The 18,075-nt window shown below is 41.1% G+C and overlaps 1 protein-coding gene across 1 annotated transcript in view; it reads left to right on the plus strand.

Moving 5' to 3' along the window:
- Positions 1 to 18,075, plus strand: part of LOC137143063 (regulating synaptic membrane exocytosis protein 1) — a 259,921-nt gene that overhangs the window by 103,423 nt on the left and 138,423 nt on the right. Inside the window, exon 16 of the mRNA XM_067532653.1 lies at positions 11,066 to 11,137. Within this exon, the coding sequence (XP_067388754.1) occupies positions 11,066 to 11,137 (72 nt within the window). The remainder of the gene's footprint in view (positions 1 to 11,065; positions 11,138 to 18,075) is intronic.

Raw genomic sequence — 18,075 nt, forward strand, 5'->3', positions numbered from 1 at the left:
CTTACCAATGGATATTGCCTCACTCACCCTGCCTCTCTAATATCTTGGGACCAACATGGCTACAAATACACTGCAAATATCAGAAACATGTTAACTATATCTCTATTTATGATAAATTATAACTTTCATCAGCAAGACATGAGCCAAAGAAACCCTCCCCCATTTTTTTAAAACAGGAACATATAGATAAGATTTCCCCCAGAAGTTAAGAAGTAAAAATTTACTTTAAAAGAGTCAAGTGGCAAAACTCTTACTTCCAAACTAACGTCAACTTGTGGAAACATCCAGTTACGTTTGATAGAAGTAGGAGGAACCAGTGTCAGCTTGCCCTTCCTAGCCTGGGATCTGGCCTTTGTGATATCATCCTCTTCCTGGAAGGCAAGAAAAAGAAGAGGTGGAGGTTTATCCTCACCTATACAATAATTATGGATTACCCTGGGAGGGGAGAGACTCTGAAGTGACCTGGATGGAGGTCCAAGTCACAAGAAGAGGCAGGCCCCTGTCAGCAGCAGCAGACCGCAGTGAAGAGAGCTACCAGGTCACACCCAGCCACCAGGATGCATCAACGGTGAGTCAACCCCTTCGCAACTGGTGGAGAATATGGGCATCTTTCCCAGCCTCGGAGATGGGGGGATAACTGTTTGATCCAAACAGTCAAATACCTTCAACCTCGAGATGTGGCTTGGTAGATCAGACAACTTGGATCTTAGGGCATCTTTTCAAGTGGATGACTGAAAACCAGCGGTGCCAACAGGCAGCTCAGCAGCAGCAGCAACAACTTCTGCAGCAAATATTACCCATCAGGAACAGCTGGCCTGGAGGTTAGGGGCACAACAGGAGGAACGGCAGCAAAGACTGGTTCAGCAGGTAGTGACCCTGCTGCAGCCTCAGGGTCTGTAGGCCCGGGCTCAGTGGTCCCACCCATGCCAGTGAAACTTACAAAGATGGGCCCTGAGGATGACATGAGGCCTCCCTGATAACATTGAAGTGAGTAGTGATGGCAGCCCAAGAGTCACCAGATCTGTGGGTCACCCTTTTCTCACCTTGCCTGATGGGACCAGCACAGGCCACATATCGGGGGCTGGATGCCGCGTCTGCCCAAGACTATGTGCATGTGAAAGCAGCAATACTTGATTACTTCGTCATCAGGGAGGAGACTTTTTGACAGGTTCTCTGAAGAGAAATACCATCTGGGAGCCTGGCCCTGTGCGTTCTCTCACAAATTAAAAGACCTATGCTGTGGATGGTTAAAGCCAAAGACTTGGACTGGAGTCAACGTGGCTGAGCTCATTGTATTGGATCAGTTTGCCCACATACTTCCAGCTTGGGATAGGAACTGGGTGCTCAGATACGGGCCAGAATCCCAAGCCAACACAGTCCTGCTGATGGAGACTTATTTACTGGCAGAGATGGCTCTGACTGCCTCTCACAAGCAACTGCCTGAGTCCCAGGGGGCCTCTTGAATCGAATGAGAGCCCAACCAGGTTAGCTGGAGCTCAGACAGGGTGGCCTCAGAAGCATCAGCCTCTAAGAGGCCCAGCACACCTCTGAGCCTTGGACTGGGCCCCAGCTGGGAATCCCAGCAGCTCAAGCCCCAGTCTGGACAGAAGCCATTGGGACCTCTGCTGGCTCCTCTTCTGGAAAGCTGGAGGGAGGGGAACAGATAAATCACATGTGGAAGGGCTACCTCAGATATCAGGCTTGGAGCCAGTGGCCATTTGGACAGCAGTGAGGGCTTGCTTTTTATGGGGATGCCCAGGTCATGGGTTTCACAAGTAACCCTATATAGAGTGTGGCTATGGACAAGTGTGGATGGCAGAAAGCCATGCCCGTAAGCAAACTTCAGATAATGTAACAGAAAATTGAGATAACAAGCTTGGTGGATTCTGGGTGTGGGCAGACCCTAGTCCAGGACTTAGTCTCCCCAGGGGCCTCAGGATTTGGGACCACCTTCCTACAGTGTATCCACAGAGATGTTAAACCCTATCTCAGTGCACACAAAGTCCCTTGTAGTGGGCTGGCCTTGACACTAGCCTACCCTATTATCTTGGGTTGGGATTGGGACTATTTCTCTGAGGTACCGAGAGAATTTAAAACAACTCCAGAAACCCCAGAGAGAGCAACTGAGGGACCCTGGGAAATGGGAGCCCAAAACCTGCAGTGTTGGCAGGCATAGGTGAGGAGCTGGATCCTGGAGAGGGGTGATCCAGCCAAGGGGAAGATCCTTCATAAGGATCTTGTAACAATGGAGCAATATTGGATCCCCACTACAGAAGAGGGACATCCTAACCAGAAAGATGCACTTCATAAAGGACCAGAGGGAGAATGAAACCGTGAGCTGGGCTTATGACCAACTGCTGGTGGTTAATGGAGAAGTGATACACCAGAGCAGCACACTTGGTGTGAGCTCCAGGCAAGACCGACTACCAGCTAGAGAAAAACCAACTGACGGTGGAGGTTTGGTTGCAACTCCTCATTCCACTGCCTCATAGGCACAAAGTCATGTGACTGGCTTAGGCTGTCCCCTCTGTGGGATATGAGAAGACCCTGGTAAGGATTTTGGATCACTTCTTTTGGCTCAGAATTCATCAAGAAGTTAAAGACTTTTGAAGCTCCTGCTCTGAGTGCCAACTCATAGGACATAAAGGAGGGGAAAAGCCCCATTAGTCCCACTTCCTGTAGTCAGTGTCCCATTTAAAAAGATCGTGATGGATATCATCAGACCCTTGAAAACAGTGCAGCAGGATACAAGTCCATATTAGTGGTAGTTGATTATGCTACCCACTAGCCTAAGGCAATCCCACTGCACAACACCAATGCAAAGACTATTGCTGAAGAACAGCTAGAAGTCTTTGCCAGAGTAGGGGTACCTAAGGAGATCTTCACTGATCAAGGCAACAACTTTACATCTCAGCTACTGAAACTGCTATACGATCTTCTAAAAATAAAGACTTTATGTACATCTGTCTGCCATCCACAAATGGATGGCTTGTTGAATAAGTCAATCAGACCCTGAAAAGAATGGTAAAAAAGTTTGCTGAAGACAGCTGTCTTTGGGATCAGCTAATCCCTCTCCTGTTATTTGTTATTCCAGAAGTCCCACCAGTTTGAACTCTTATATGGAAGGCAACCATGCAGAATTCTTGATCAGACCCAACAGATGTGAGAGGGACAGTCTCCTAGGATGGAGAATGTTATATAGTATGTACTGAAGCTCTGGAAGAGGCCATAAACCCTAGAGGCCTTTGGCAAAAAAACAAACAAACTCCTCAGTGCTCCACGGACCCAGCAGCTAGCCTATAACAAAGGGCTATGTGCATATTTAAGCCGAACAATCAGGTACTATTTCTACTCTCAAGTACGGAGTCCAAATTACTTACTAAAAGGCAAGGACTATAGAAAGTAGTATGCCCAGGTCAGGTTAGTTAAGAAATCAGACAGCCTGACAAGTGGAAACACATCCTGGTCTTCCATGCTCTGAAGCAGTGGAAAGAATGAGAGAGCTTATTTATCGCTCCTTATCACCCTGAGCCAGAACAGGGGCCCCATGGGCCTGCTGCACTGGACTTAGACCCTATGCAGATGGGGGAAACACCTCCATCTGGAACAGAGGGCCCAAGTGAGAAGCCTAGTAAAAGCATTCTTGATGCTATTTGTCTCCTGACTGGGAAGACTCATCTCGTGCACCTCTGTATTCAAACAGAGCCTGAGCAATTTGTCCAGGAAAATCCATGGCCACTCTCCCAGAAATGTGAGCTGTGAGCAGGAGGTCCGGGTGATGCTGGAGCTACTAGTCATTGAAGAATCTTGCAATGAATGGCAAAGCCCAGTGGCCTTGGTCTCAAAGCTGGACAGCACTATCCAGTGTTGCATAGATCTCAGAGTGGTCTATGCAATTTCCGAATTTCATGCTTATCCCATGCCCTGAGTAGATGAGCTCTTAGGCTGGTTGGATGGGGCCCGATATATCACCGCACTAGACCTAAGAAAGTAATACTGGCAGATCCCACCCACACCGGAGTCACAGGAGAAAACCACCTTCGCCGCACTGTTTGGCCTCTGTCAATTTAGGATTGTGCCCTTAGACCTACATGGTGCCCCAGCAACATTTCACCAACTCATGGATCAAGCTGTTCAATCACATGGCTCATATGCAGCAGCCTATTTAGACGATATGGTCATCTACAGCTGACACTGGGAGGATCATCTAGCATAGGTCACTGCCATGCTTTGGTCCCTATGTGGGGGATGGGCTAACTGCAAAGCCAGCAAAGTGCAAGATTGGGAAAGACTAGACCATGTACCTGGAATAAGCTTTGAGGAAAGGCCAAGTCTTGTGGTCAAAGTCCAGGGCCTCAAAGTGTGCCCATGCCCAGCCACGAAGAACCAAATCTAAAGATTTCTGGGACTCACAGGCTACTACTGCCAATTTGTGCCAGGATTTTTGATGATAGCAGCCCTCCTCACAGACCTTATTAAAGACTGTATCCTCAACAAGGGTCACTGGTCTGAGGCCTGTGAAAAGACCTTTCAGAAGTTAAAAGAACCACCAGTGCAAAGAGTCCATCCTTTTCAGTCCTGACTTCTCAAAAGAGTTCATTTTACAAACCAATACCTCAGAAGTACAGTCCCAGGAAGCAAATGAAGAGGAACACACCGTACTCTCTTTGAGCTGTAAACTGTTCCCTCTGGGGCAGGTATATTCCATGACAGAAAAGGAAGGACTTGCTGTGAAATTGGCCATGGATTCTCTCTGATATTGCCTCCTGGGAAATCTGTTCAAACTCATCACTGATCATACTCCCTTCAGATGAATGAAGGACACAAGCCCTGGCTTATGTGCTGGTACCTGTCCCTCTACCCATACACCTTTCAAATTCACCATAGAATGGGAAAAGCTCACCAAAATGCTGATTTTATTTTTTTTTCCCAGGGAGTGGGGGGAACAATCTCTTGTCCCTGATTTTGTGAGTGACATCTTGAGGGGAGAGTTTGTGATAGGGTATACAAACCCCACACTGGAGAACAAGGGGCTAACAAAGGGCTCTGGGCTCAACCACCTCCACCCCACCACACCTGCAAGACATGCGTAGGCTGGAAGAGGAGTTAAAAGGAAAACAGAACAGTTTACTTGTAGGCAGAGAACAGACCTTCAACTTTCAGCTCCTGAGGGAAAGCCAGGGGAAACCAGGAGCTTCCCTGAAAACAACTGCCTGAGGATCTCTATCTGAGAGAAGGGAGGGCCTAATTCTGATACACCTTGAGCGGGAAGCACTTCCCCCTCTCTCTCTCTCTCTCACTAACTCCATTGATTTGCATTAATTTCCCTTGGTTTTTGTTTATGGACTACTCTGGAAGGGGAGAGACTTTAAGGGCCAAGTCACAGAAAGAGGCAGACCACCACAACAGTGGACAGAGAGAACTGCCATGCCACACCCTACCACAAGGAGGTGCAGGCTGTGAGCCAACTCCTTCACATACCAGCTACCGCTATGTTATGCTCACACATGTAGTCAGTGAGGGTACTAGCATGAGCAAATTTATTCATGTATGTGTTTGTAGAATCAGTTCAAAACTCAGTAAGGGAATTTTTTTCCAGGTTCTAAAAGGGGTCTGCAAATAATAAAGAATAAAAAATAAACATTTAAAACTATGAAAATTACTTGACTGTGTCCTTTAAAGTTAGACATATGTCCTTATATGCCCTTATAGAGAACCTTGCACTTTTTATTATATAATAATATAATATAATAAACCATATAATTTTTCAGTCAGTTGTTTGGCAATCACATTCAGGAGTTGAAGAAGAACAGCTTATCTTAACATTATAGGTGAAAAGCTGAGGTTATACCTAAAGCATTAGTGGACTTCTTATGAATTCTATATAACTGAGTTTGGTACCTGGAAGAAAACTAGACCTACACATGGAGTCTGGAATATATTCTCTTTTGTACAGTGGACTGCATGTGGAAACTGACAGTCCAGTTATATTTAAATCAAATTATGAGTTCTGGGCATTTTGTAATGGTGTTTAAATAGTTTAAGTATAAAATGAAATGGAATGATATGGAAATTATCACAGACGTTTTGACCATCATTAGAATACAAAATCATTTAAAAATATTCTTGCTGTGTCAGTTTGCTTCCTTCTTGTGATTATTGAGCAGTTATTTATCACAGCAGCAAAACAATCAGTAATTTTAGTATGGAAATTTAGGAAATGTTCCTTAAATGCAAATAGAATGTGTTTGATTTTTATCAAGATTAACTTGCCAGTACTTAATAACAAATATTATTTTTCAAATACTTCTTGAATTATCATTTGGATTCAGGAAGACACATGTATATATTATTTTAATTAACAAATTTGTAGATTTATTCTAACTAAGAATAATGGGAATTGTTGAGCTACAATGCTATCGTTCTTTATAGTTTTTACATTTTTCAGTCATTGATGTTGTACTTTATTAATATCTCACTTTTGTTCTTACCATGATGCCACAGATTTTTAAAATATTCCCTTTAAATATATGAATTAAATCATCCAAAAGGGGACATTTGAAATGCAGTTTGGTCAATACTAAGTACCTGAATGCTGTTGGTTTATATATCTTGACTGCATGTCTCCATCTTCACTGCATGTGACCATCTCTCTGTTTCTGTCCATTCTGTCCAATTCACTTCCATGTTTCCAAAATTTGTGAAGAACAAGGACGCTGGAGTCTTGCATTCCAAAACAAGACAGTATAAACCACCTAAGTGCTAAACCTGGAGCAACACAGAGGTATCCTTATTAAGTCAAATTTTAGTTCCAACTAAATGAGATATTGATTCTAATTTATGAACAGTTTTCTTTCCTGACAACATGCGCTATTGTATATGTTTTTAATATGCTTTTTCATTCTCTTTATAGCTAAATATACATTATAGTTGTTTTGTTTTTTAATACTAACATCATATTTAACCTCTTTATATATATCACACTAAGCAGCTAAATTTGAACATGGAGAAAGTGGCCACCTTTCACCCTTGTGTGCACTGTCTGGGTACAGGCATTAAGGCATGAGTTGGGTGCACAGTTCCCCCTTATTTGCCCTATGAGCTGGGCACTGTAGTTGAGCATGTAAGGGAAGAAGGGTATAATTTGCACTTGGAATAGGGCAGCAGCAAATCGCTGCCCTCCAGAACAAGGGGGAAGCACACAGGGAACTGTGACTCAAGGAGGGATTCTCAGGTGTGTTCCCCCAGGAGCAGATCAGAGAACTAATTGTGACATGGTCTCAATTCTTCCCTTCGTCCCTCTTGGGGAGCAGTTAGTTACTTCACCCCTTTCTGGGGAGCAGCTTATTCTTGCATGTGTGACCAGCAAATAAACACGTGGTGTCAGGGCTCTTCCTATTCTCAGACCTTCTCTTCCCACTTGTTTGCAAGGAGGAGAATCAGGCAAGTGTAGCCCCTTCTCTCTCTCCTTCCCCAGCCTGCTGCAGCAATAGTCACAAACTGAGCAAAGCTAGTTGGGAGTAAGGGGAAGGTGGTCCTACTCTGCGGTATAGCCATCTAAGGGCTCAGACAATCTAGCCCATGAGTAGCTCCATTGAACTCAGTGGGGCTACTCACATGCTTAAAAAAAGCACATGCTTACATGCTTTCTTGGATTGGGTCTTCAAAGACAGCTGCAGCATCTGTAAAGAATCTTAAATATTAACATAGATCCCCTGATTCATCCCCCTGAAATTTGGCCATGTATAAGGGAAAAAAAGAATTATGTAAGGAAAATAAATGCAACAGAACTTTAAAGTGAGGGGGAGAGGGGGAACAGGATTACACCTTTTAATTAGCTAATTTTTAGTGTATTTTTTGTAAGAACCTACATTCTTTTAGTCACTGGAATACACCTTCTAACAAGATCTTCGTGCATACAAAATTACTTTGTTTAAGATGTGTTTCCCTACTCTGTTCCTACTTGTGAAACATATTATATAATGGTTTAATACTAATCAAACACTGCAATAGCTTGAGGAGAACATGAAAATCTTTGGTGATCAATTATTTTAGGTATAATTTGCTCTATTGTCTGTATATGCAATTTCCAGTTCAGACCCTGAGTTGCTTCTCATTTTCACCAAGGTCTCAAATACATATCTTGGCTTGGCTCTTTCATCTTACTTTTATTTCTGCATTTTAACGGCCTAGCTTAGTGCATGGAGTTGATTTCATCAACATCAGTTCCTTGTGTAGCTCTTCTGATCTTGTTTCCTGTGTAATGTAGAATTTAGGGTTTGTCAACATTCCTTGTGCAACAGTGAGGAAACAATCACTCTCCCCTCTCTGACCATATTTGAAAGGTGGTCTGCATTGGTTACCTCTCAGGGTATGTCTACACAGTATTTTGGAATGAGTTGCCGGCCTGGATCAGCAAACTTGGGCTAGCAGGGCTCACACTAATGCTCTAAAAAATAATTGTATAGACAATGCTTAGAAATTATGGCCCTTTTGACCAGGGCTGGGAGGCTTACTCCCCACTCACTACAAAATACTCTGTAAACATACCCGAGAAGACTAACAAGTGTATTAAGAGAACACTGATGGCCATATTCCATAGAGAGAGATGGATATCAGATGTTTTCTGACTTTATTCTGTTATAGAGTAAAAATTCATATAACTCCACAAAAGCAACACACATTGATCCTATAAAATGTCTCACACAAAAATGTCTGAGAGCACCATGCAGTATAGCAATAGAAATAGGAGGAATAGCTAGGAGCTGACTTGTAAATACTGACACAGACAAAGAATTATGAATAATAGTAAAAAGCATGTTCTACAGCCACAGAGCCAATACAGAAATTTCTGATCATATATCTACAATCTCTATTTCACTACAATAATAGTGAAAATGTGCAATCCAAATATTCTGTTCATGTGCTTGCATCCTCCTCCTTTGTTGTATTACAGTGGCTCTTAGAGCCTTAGTAATGGCCCATGCTAGATGCTGTACAAACACAGAACAAAAAGATAGTCCTGGCCCCCAAACAGCTTCCAATCTAAATATAAGATAAGAGACAACTGATGAATACAGACAGTTGGGGTTGTACAATCATGTTCACCACTTATAATATTCTATCTCCATGGTACCAATTTCAATCAAATTATACAGTCACATTTGGAATCTAATGAAAAGGGATCACAAACCAGCCGTTGATCTCTTTATGTCCTCAATTTTGCTATCAACTGCAAGTCCATAATTTTTATCTTGGGCTCAGCTGTGTTTCTCCCTTTGTGGGGCAGTCCTTTCATGGTGTCATGTCTGCAATGAGATGGCCTGAATCTCTATTTAAACAGTTTTACACTATTGTAATTCACTGACTTCAGATAAATCATTCCTGATTGACACTGGTATCTGAGAGTATCACCAGACCTTCTCTGCTTTCCGGGCTGAGCTTTCGAAATGCTTTGCATATAAATGATCAGAGAGCTGAATTTGGCGATTTTCCCAGACACCCACTGAAATATCTTGATAACAAAAAATACCTATAAACTTTATGACCCACATTCTGTCCTCAGTTACACGGGTGTAACAGTGCAGATATTGCCCTGTTCTTATGTTCTTTCCTATAGAAGTATTTTTGTTTTACACAAACTATAATAGCCAAGGCCAGACACAAAGAATAGTATGAGTGTGCAGGAATGTTTTCCTGCAAAGCTGATGTCACTTACAGACTTTTGCAGACATGTAATGGAAATTCATTGTTCTGGACATCACAGGAAACACGACAAAACTCTAGGAATATGGTTTAATGAGACTGCAACTTTAGTAACACATCTGCAAAACTATTCCACAGTAATTCCACCAGTGTCTACCCCCCAATCATTAACTTGCTCCTAGCATTGTTGCTGGGACCCCATGGCTCTCTCCTCATATTAAGGTTGAGGGTGTGGAGGAAATCCTCTTCCTATACCAGGCAGTAGGAAACCCAATCTCCTTCCTTTTCTTCTCTAAGTGACACTCTGCTAAAACTAATCCCGAGTCCGGTATATTAGGGTCCCCTTATTGAGCAAATACCTGCACTGGACACTTGTCAGATGGTGACAACAAGAGCACCTTACAACCTGCCCTATCCAACGGCTCTCTGGACTGCTGAGAGGAAGGCAAGCCCCCCCCAAACTACCCAGGCCAATCTAGCAGTGATGGGAAAATTCCTTCCCAGCCCCAAAAGGTGACTACTGGAATGCCCATAGCAAGGTCCTTGAAAATCAGACCTACTCCACTGCCTAAGTAATAGTTAATGTAGCTTTCAACTAGGTTAAGATAGAAAAATTTTAAAATGGCCCAACAAATGCATGTTATATAATCAGGCAAAGAGTACAAGAAAGCTAAATAAATCAACATGACTCAATTACAATTTTTTTTAAAATAGGTTCAAACATATGTTCTGATACCAACAAGGTAATATATAAAGGAAAGAGACTGAATTGTTATGAAAGTTTTTCAAAATATTTAGCAATCTTGGTACAGTAAAATAAGACAAGGTTTCACTAATATACAGTGTATATTTCACGGCAATATTTTGTTTTCTTTGTTACTTGAAAATGTGATTTTTAAAAACATTTTTCAGATTTACGTTTGTGTGTTCTATTACTTCCCAGTCCCTTCTACAACTCTCTTTCTTGCAGCGCTTTTTTCTTGTCAAGGGAGGACTTCGGAGCTACTTACTGTAGGGGTCATTTGTAATCCTGTGACTAGCAGTCTTGTTAAACAGTGATGCAACTAGCTACCTATCCTAAGCGTCTGAATTGTCTTTCCCTTAGTATGGGGTGAGGTCTTCTGTTTGGCATCCCAGTGCAGCCTTCACCCCACCAGGCCTGAACTAATTTAATGCAATAATAGAAAAAGATCTGTGATTTAAACTACTAATTCAACAACCCACTCATAAAGATAGCTATCAGTTTTTCATCTGTCAGCCACTTCTTTCATTATCATTATAATACATAATTAAAGCTTTATTCTTCATGTTTCCTGTATTTTTCTTCTTTTTTTCATTTTTTTGACATCTCATTTCACAGGCAGTCCAGAAAAGTGGAAAGATATAACAGCCAAAAACAGACTAGGAAAGACTCCGCATCTGAAACAGAAAGGTAGGATTGATGTTACAATATGCAGAAACCTTCTCTCTTAGCCAAATTGATTCCAGTGCACCTGCTGATACTTTAAATGTCACTTGTAAAATGCTAAATTAATAAAATTACCAAAGTAAATTCATGCTGCCTTCGTTTAAAGTATTCATGAGATCACATCTATGTTTACAAGATTGTCATTGCCTGGTATGTTGGCCTCATATGTGTTACGTTCATAGTATAGAAGTTGTCCGGCTTTCTTCATTTATGGGTAAACTCATAGACCAAGATCAAAAGTCACTTTTGTGTAAATTTAATTATTCAAATCCTGCACCCATTAAGTCTTGGAAGTTTTAGCATGGGATCTCTAGGATCAGGGTTTGGATCAAAATGTGTAATATATTGAAGCTGTGAAAGATTGCTCCTTTATTGTACTTCTCCGCTAATATTTCTTCCTGGTTTCTGACATATTAAAAATAATTCTGATAATGAGACAAATCTATGTACAAAATGTGACGCTAACAATAAATAAGTGCAAAACAGATTGTCTTAATATAACATAAAAGTTGCACAACTGAAGTTGCAAAAATTAAAGAATTGACACATTCAAATAGCAGTGTCAACATGGACATGATGTACATCCTTTATTTTCTAAGGTATCCATTTCACCTTGTAAACAGAAATATATTAAAAGACACATATAGAACATACTTAAAATTTGCAGTTACACAATGTTAATGTTGCTGCTGGAACTTTAACTTTTGCTTTTATTGAGTTTTACTGTCCATTTATTGTGGTTTTAACTTTCACTTTTGATGCTATAATAATGTAGGAGTTTTGCACCCAAGTTCTTCATTTTAGTGAAAATGGGAAGGAAAAAGAAATATATGTGCTAAATAATGATAGGGTTAGTTCTAAGTGTGCATAGTGAAAGAGCGGTGAGATCCCACTTTTACTGGAGACAGATTTCAGTAAGGCGGTATCAACAGGGCAGCAGTACCCCCATTTACACTGAGAGGTGAATAGTTGCAATGAAAAAAAGATAGAAATTAAATTTCGTTTTCAAACAAGAAGCTTAAAATTTGTATAATGTACTAAAAGTTGCAGACACTAATTGTAGATTCCACTGAATCTTTGATATTTTTCCCCAATGCCCATGATTTTCTATGCTTAGTTTAAAGATAGGCATTTTTTTTCTTTTTATATTTGTTTTGTTTAATTTAATTTTATATTATTTTATTTTCCTGTTCCAGTAGCAGCTCCTGGGCTGGGATAGGCAGAGATAATACTCATTGTGAGTAAAATCAAGGCCCTAATTAAGTCAATAGGAGTTATAGCATTAATTTCAATGGAGTCAGAATTTAACACTATATTTTGAAAAAGGTTCAGTGCTTTATTAGACTGTGCTAAAAATCTTAATGGATGCCCACTGTGCATACTCAGAACTTGCTTATATGCTTATAAATTGAGTTATGCTTTCCCCCAATGGCTAAATTTCAGATTTCAGACATTTTTGCTCAAGCCCTGTGCTTTATATGTTTGTGCTTTAAAAGATGGTATTTATATATTTTTACAATTGGAAAACTTTGGTATCTCACATATTGAAAGAAAGAGAGAGAGAATTTTGCTGAAGCTTTTCAAAATCTATAAAATCTATAAAATGGCTAGAGAACTGGCTAGAGCATAGGGCTCAGCGAGTAGTGATCAATGGCTCCATGTCTAGCTGGCAACCGGTCACAAGCGGAGTTCCCCAGGGGTCAGTCCTGGGGCCGGTTTTGTTCAACATCTTTATTAATGATCTGGAGGATGGGGTAGATTTGCACCCTCAGCAAGTTTGCGGACGACACTAAGCTGGGGGGAGTGGTAGATACCCTGGAGGGTAGGGTTAGGATACAGAGTGACCTAAACAAACTGGAGGATTGGGCCAAAAGAAATCTAATGAGGTTCAACAAGGACAAGTGCAGAGTCCTCCACTTAGGAAGGAAGAATCCCATGCACAGCTATAGACTGGGGACCGACGAGCTGGGCAGCAGCTCTGCAGAAAAGGACCTGGGGGTAACGGTGGATAAAAAGCTGGATATGAGTCAGCAGTGTGCCCTGGCTGTCAAGAAGGCTAATGGCATATTGGGCTGCATTAGGAGGGGCATTGCCAGCAGGTCACGGGAAGTGATTATTCCCCTCTATTCGGCATTGGTGAGGCCGCATTTAGAATATTGTGTCCAGTTTTGGGCCCCCCACTACAAAAAGGATGTGGACAAGTTGGAGAGAGTGCAGCGGAGGGCAACCAAAATGATTAGGGGGCTGGAGCACAGGACTTATGAGGAGAGGCTGAGGGAACTGGGCTTGTTTAGTCTGCAAAAGAGAAGAGTGAGGGGGATTTGATAGCGGCCTTTAACTACCTAAAAGGGGGTTCCAGGGAGGATGGGGCTAGGCTGTTCTTGGTGGTGGCAGATGACCGAACAAGGAGCAACGGTCTCAAGTTGCAGGGCGGGAGGTCTAAGTTGGACATTAGGAAAAAGTTTTTTACTAGGAGGGTGGTGAAGCACTGGAATGGGTTACCTAGGGAGGTGGTGGAATCTCCATTCTTAGAGGTTTTTAAGGTGAGGCTTGACAAAGCCCTGGTTGGGATGATATAGCTGAGGTTAGTCCTGCTTTGAGCAGGGGGTTGGACTAGATGACCTCCTGAGGTCCCTTCCAACTCTAATATTCTATGATTCTATGATTCTATGAAAATAAACCTTCAAGCCGAGAGTAAGCATAGAAATTAGTAAAGATGGCCATCATTTCCCATGCTTCCTGATGGGACTGAAGCCAGATTACCTTTGTGGAATATGACCATCTCTTATACTTATGGTTAAGAAACTGGACAGGAAACTAGGAGAAAAGACACTGAGGGAGAAATGAAGGAGACTTAGGAGATATGGGGGAATGAAGGGTGGCAGAGAGCGAGAATCTGAGGGGAAGGAGACCAAAGGAAAGGGAAGGATAATATGCAAAGTGAGCAAATGACTGTAGGAGGCATTTGGGGGAGAAGAGAGTGTGAGGGAGCATGGGTGGGGGATGTGAGCAGTCAAGGCGGCGTAAGGGGAGTAAAGAGAGACAGGATGTTGCTAAAGGAATGGGATGTAGATAGAATTGCTTCTGCTAGCACCACACAGAACAGGACAGGGCAAGTGAAGCCCTCTGATCTAGCCATTGGGGAAGGCTGTATTTATGTGCGTGCATTTAAGGGTAATTTTGAACCTGAAATGGTCATACACAGATTGAGGATGGGCTGCTTCTTTCTAAAGCAGTGGTTCTCCACTAGTGGTGCGGGTACTCCTGAGGGTACACAGAGGTCTTCTAGGGTCTAAATCAACTCATCTAGATATTTGCCTACTTTTCCAACAGGCTACATAAAAAGCAGGAGTGAAGTCAGTACAAACTAAAATTTCATACAGACAGTGACTTGTTTATACTACTCTATATACTATACACTGAAATGCAAGTGCAGTATTTATATTCCAATTGATTTGTTTTATAATTATATGGTTAAAAATGAGAAAGTAAGCCATTTTCAGTAATAGCATGTTGTGACACTTCTGTATTTTATGTCTGATTTTGTAAGCAAGGTGAAACGGGAGTATGTAAGACAAAACAGATTCCTAAAGGGATACAGTAGTTTGGAAAGGTTTAGAGCTGCTGTTCTAAAGGATGAAAAATCAGAACACAGAATACCCTCCCAGAACACAACTTATTTTAAAACATCTCATGATTTTTAAGATAATCTCATGATTATGGGGTCTGACTCACGCTTCTTGATCAGTTGGGATTTGCACTATTGCAACTGGAAAGAAACTGTTTTGCAGAGAATGTGAAATTTGCTGGATACTGTGTTACAAATGTAAGCTTATAAAATGCACTCTACTTTTGCATTCTAAGAATGAACATGTAATTTTATTACATTAAGATACAGTGTATTCTATGTTTACAACAAATTATTTGTCTCCCAACAAGGAATTAACCTACATCTGAGATCCATATTTTACCGACCACTTCCAAGTTTTGATAGCACTTGTGCAAAACAAAAGAAACATAAAATGTTTACACGTTTAGTTAGCCTTCTTTCATATTTTTGTGAGCAAATTTGAGACTGGATACATCTATGATATATATAATAGCTTTGCATTGATGTATACGTACAAGATTTAATGGATTTACAGCTTGGTACTGCAGTGTGATGTTAAAATCCCTTCCAATTATCCAGTAGTCAGCTCCATATAACAACAACAATCACCACTTCAAGTGTCTGAGTACTATTTTTTTGTAATGTGACATTTGTTGTCAGGGAAGGTGAGGAAGATTATAAAAATCAATCTGGACTGCTTAAAAATATTTCTTTACCTTTTAAAAAGCATCTATGTCACTAAGTACTCCTTTACTTCCGGGTTGAAGATAGATAGTTCTTCTTCCTGATAATGACAGAGGGGAACCCTGGACTGCAGAAACAGCAGTAGCACAGGGAATGGTGAATTCTGCCTCCTCTTTTTGCTTCTTAATGGTGCATCATGTCTTTATAGGGAAACTATCACCTGCACTATGGTGTATTTATCAGGTTTTAGACATACAACACAGACATGTCTACAGAGGATGGGTCACTCTGATTTATTACTTCATCATATGTTTAATACCACAACAGTATCATTAGGTAGTTTAGTTAATATGCTAAATATTTCATGGACTTCCAATAGCACTATACCAGTCCTCCTCCAGGTATTCTTTTCTCTCCACCATAAGATAATCAGGATGGGGACTTCTACATGATTATCTTCATATCTACTCTGCCTGCCCACCACAGTTCAGGCAGACAGCAACAACACAGTCCTCTAATTGCCATCAACTTTGACACTAAGACCCACAGCTGGGATAGAAATAGTTTCCTCAGAGCCATACGTTTCCCCTCAGGAGAGCAATTACAGTTGTTCAGGCCTTGCTGATCTGAAAGTTGCTTGAAAAAGGCAGAGTAAGATTGAGTGAAAACAAGAGGCACCTACTGTCCAAATTGCAATCTACCAAGTATTCCCATTAATCAGCCATTATAACAGGCTGTCCAAAATCCTACCTCCTACAACCTTCTGTGTAACAGCCCTTTTGACATTTTATACATGGCTTAATTCCTATATTTATTAGGATATCTCAGCAAATCAGCACATGATGAAATATCAGTTAGCTGTGTTAAATAGTTGACAGGGATTAAAGGGTTTCTTGCTAATGCTATTCAGTGCTTAATTTGTGCCAGGGCTTCATCCCGGCATCTCTAGGCTTGACAGTTCATAGCTCCGGCACCTTTGGACTTGCTGTGTCACTTATGAAAGTAAAAATGAGCCCTGGCACCTCATTGCTTGAGCCTTCAGCATCTTTCATTACAAATTAAGCATTGATCCCATTATATAACTTCTAGATTAGCCCTCCAAGGTGGGATGCAGTAAAATAATTTAAGATCTTGGCAGCATGCTGGGAGCAATAAAAGCTCTACTATCCCCAATGCCATCGTGAGTGTGCCTCAATATCCTGAATGGCACTGGATCCACTTCTGTTTCAAATGTCTGAAACCAATCTCTAACCATAAATGAAATAGGAGGTTGGTAATATAGGTGTTGATAAGAAATTAAAAATAAGCTTTAAGAGAGATGTTAAATGCCACAAAAAACAACAAACGGAATGCTTTTGCCCATGTGGTCTTTGGAGTTCACTGGCTAAGAGGTCCTGTGGAAAAAGTAGCATGTGCTCATGTAATAAAACACTGTGTTATAATGAATACACATAAGGAGGTTGAATTAAGGTTGCACAGACAACTGTATTTCTGGCATTTCTTAACTTTTGAGTGCTTGGCTTTGTAGCCTTAATAATGTTCTTTTAATGTAGATTTTTGTGTGTAATTGCCTATATATAGAAAAAAACAAATTGAACAAAGATAGTTGCATCATGTATCTCCATTTTGACACCCACAGGGGTCATCAGCAGGGTTAGATCCACTGCACAAACCTTAGTGCACTAGTACTAATGGAGTAACTGATAGCAATAGTGGGTTGTCTGCCTGTGGGGACCTGCAATGGGGGGCAAGGTAGTGGGATGGGATGGGACACATTACCAGTAGGTTTCATGAATATTTGCTGATATCAGAGGAAGAGTACTTAGGAATTTTGTGTTCCATTCCAGGCTCTATAGGGAAATGTGCTATGGCACATCCTCTTCCCCAAGCTTGATCTCTTCTGCTCCAACTTGTCCCAATCCTGTCTCTTCCGCATCTCTCTTCCAAAGTAGAAGGCACTAGAGCACCTCAAAGGTTGCCAGTACTTTTAACATTGTCAAACCAATTTATTTTTTCCCTGGTCTAATTCTCAGAAATGGCCAAACTGTTGTGAAAAGTAGAAAACAATTACAAAGGCACAATTTGTTGATAATAAAAGCTATTTTTTGTCTCTTGCTGACCCATAATAGTTTAGGTGATTATATTTAACTTTACATAAAATGTACTGCATTTTTACTTTAATACAGTTTCTTTATTATTCCTGCAGAATTGTATCTCTAATTTAGGCCCCATTTCAGCAAGATACTTAAGCACATGTCTAATTTTAAGCACATGAATTGTCCCTCAACAGGCCAGTGGGATTATACAACTGCTTAAGTACCGTGTTGAACTGAGGCCTTAGTGAGAATTCAGGTAGAATTTTAGCAACAATAAAAATTTGTGTTTTGAAAACGTATGTACTGTGGTTAAAAGTGTGGCTTTGATATTTTTCCAGGTGTGCATTAGCCTTCATTTGTTATGTTAAAGCAAATGAAGATGAAGCTAATATTTTTGGCCAACCAGCTGTTAAATTCAATGAAATTTATGAAATACAGACTTACATGTCATATGTATCTGCAGTGAGGTTTTGCAGTTTATCATTTTGAAAACAGATTTGTAGGTTGAATTA

This window comes from Emydura macquarii, unplaced genomic scaffold (assembly GCF_026122565.2).
Source record: "Emydura macquarii macquarii isolate MOO-44397 ecotype Brisbane River unplaced genomic scaffold, CSIRO-AGI_Emac_v2 contig_3295, whole genome shotgun sequence".
In the NCBI taxonomy this organism is placed as follows: domain Eukaryota; kingdom Metazoa; phylum Chordata; order Testudines; family Chelidae; genus Emydura; species Emydura macquarii.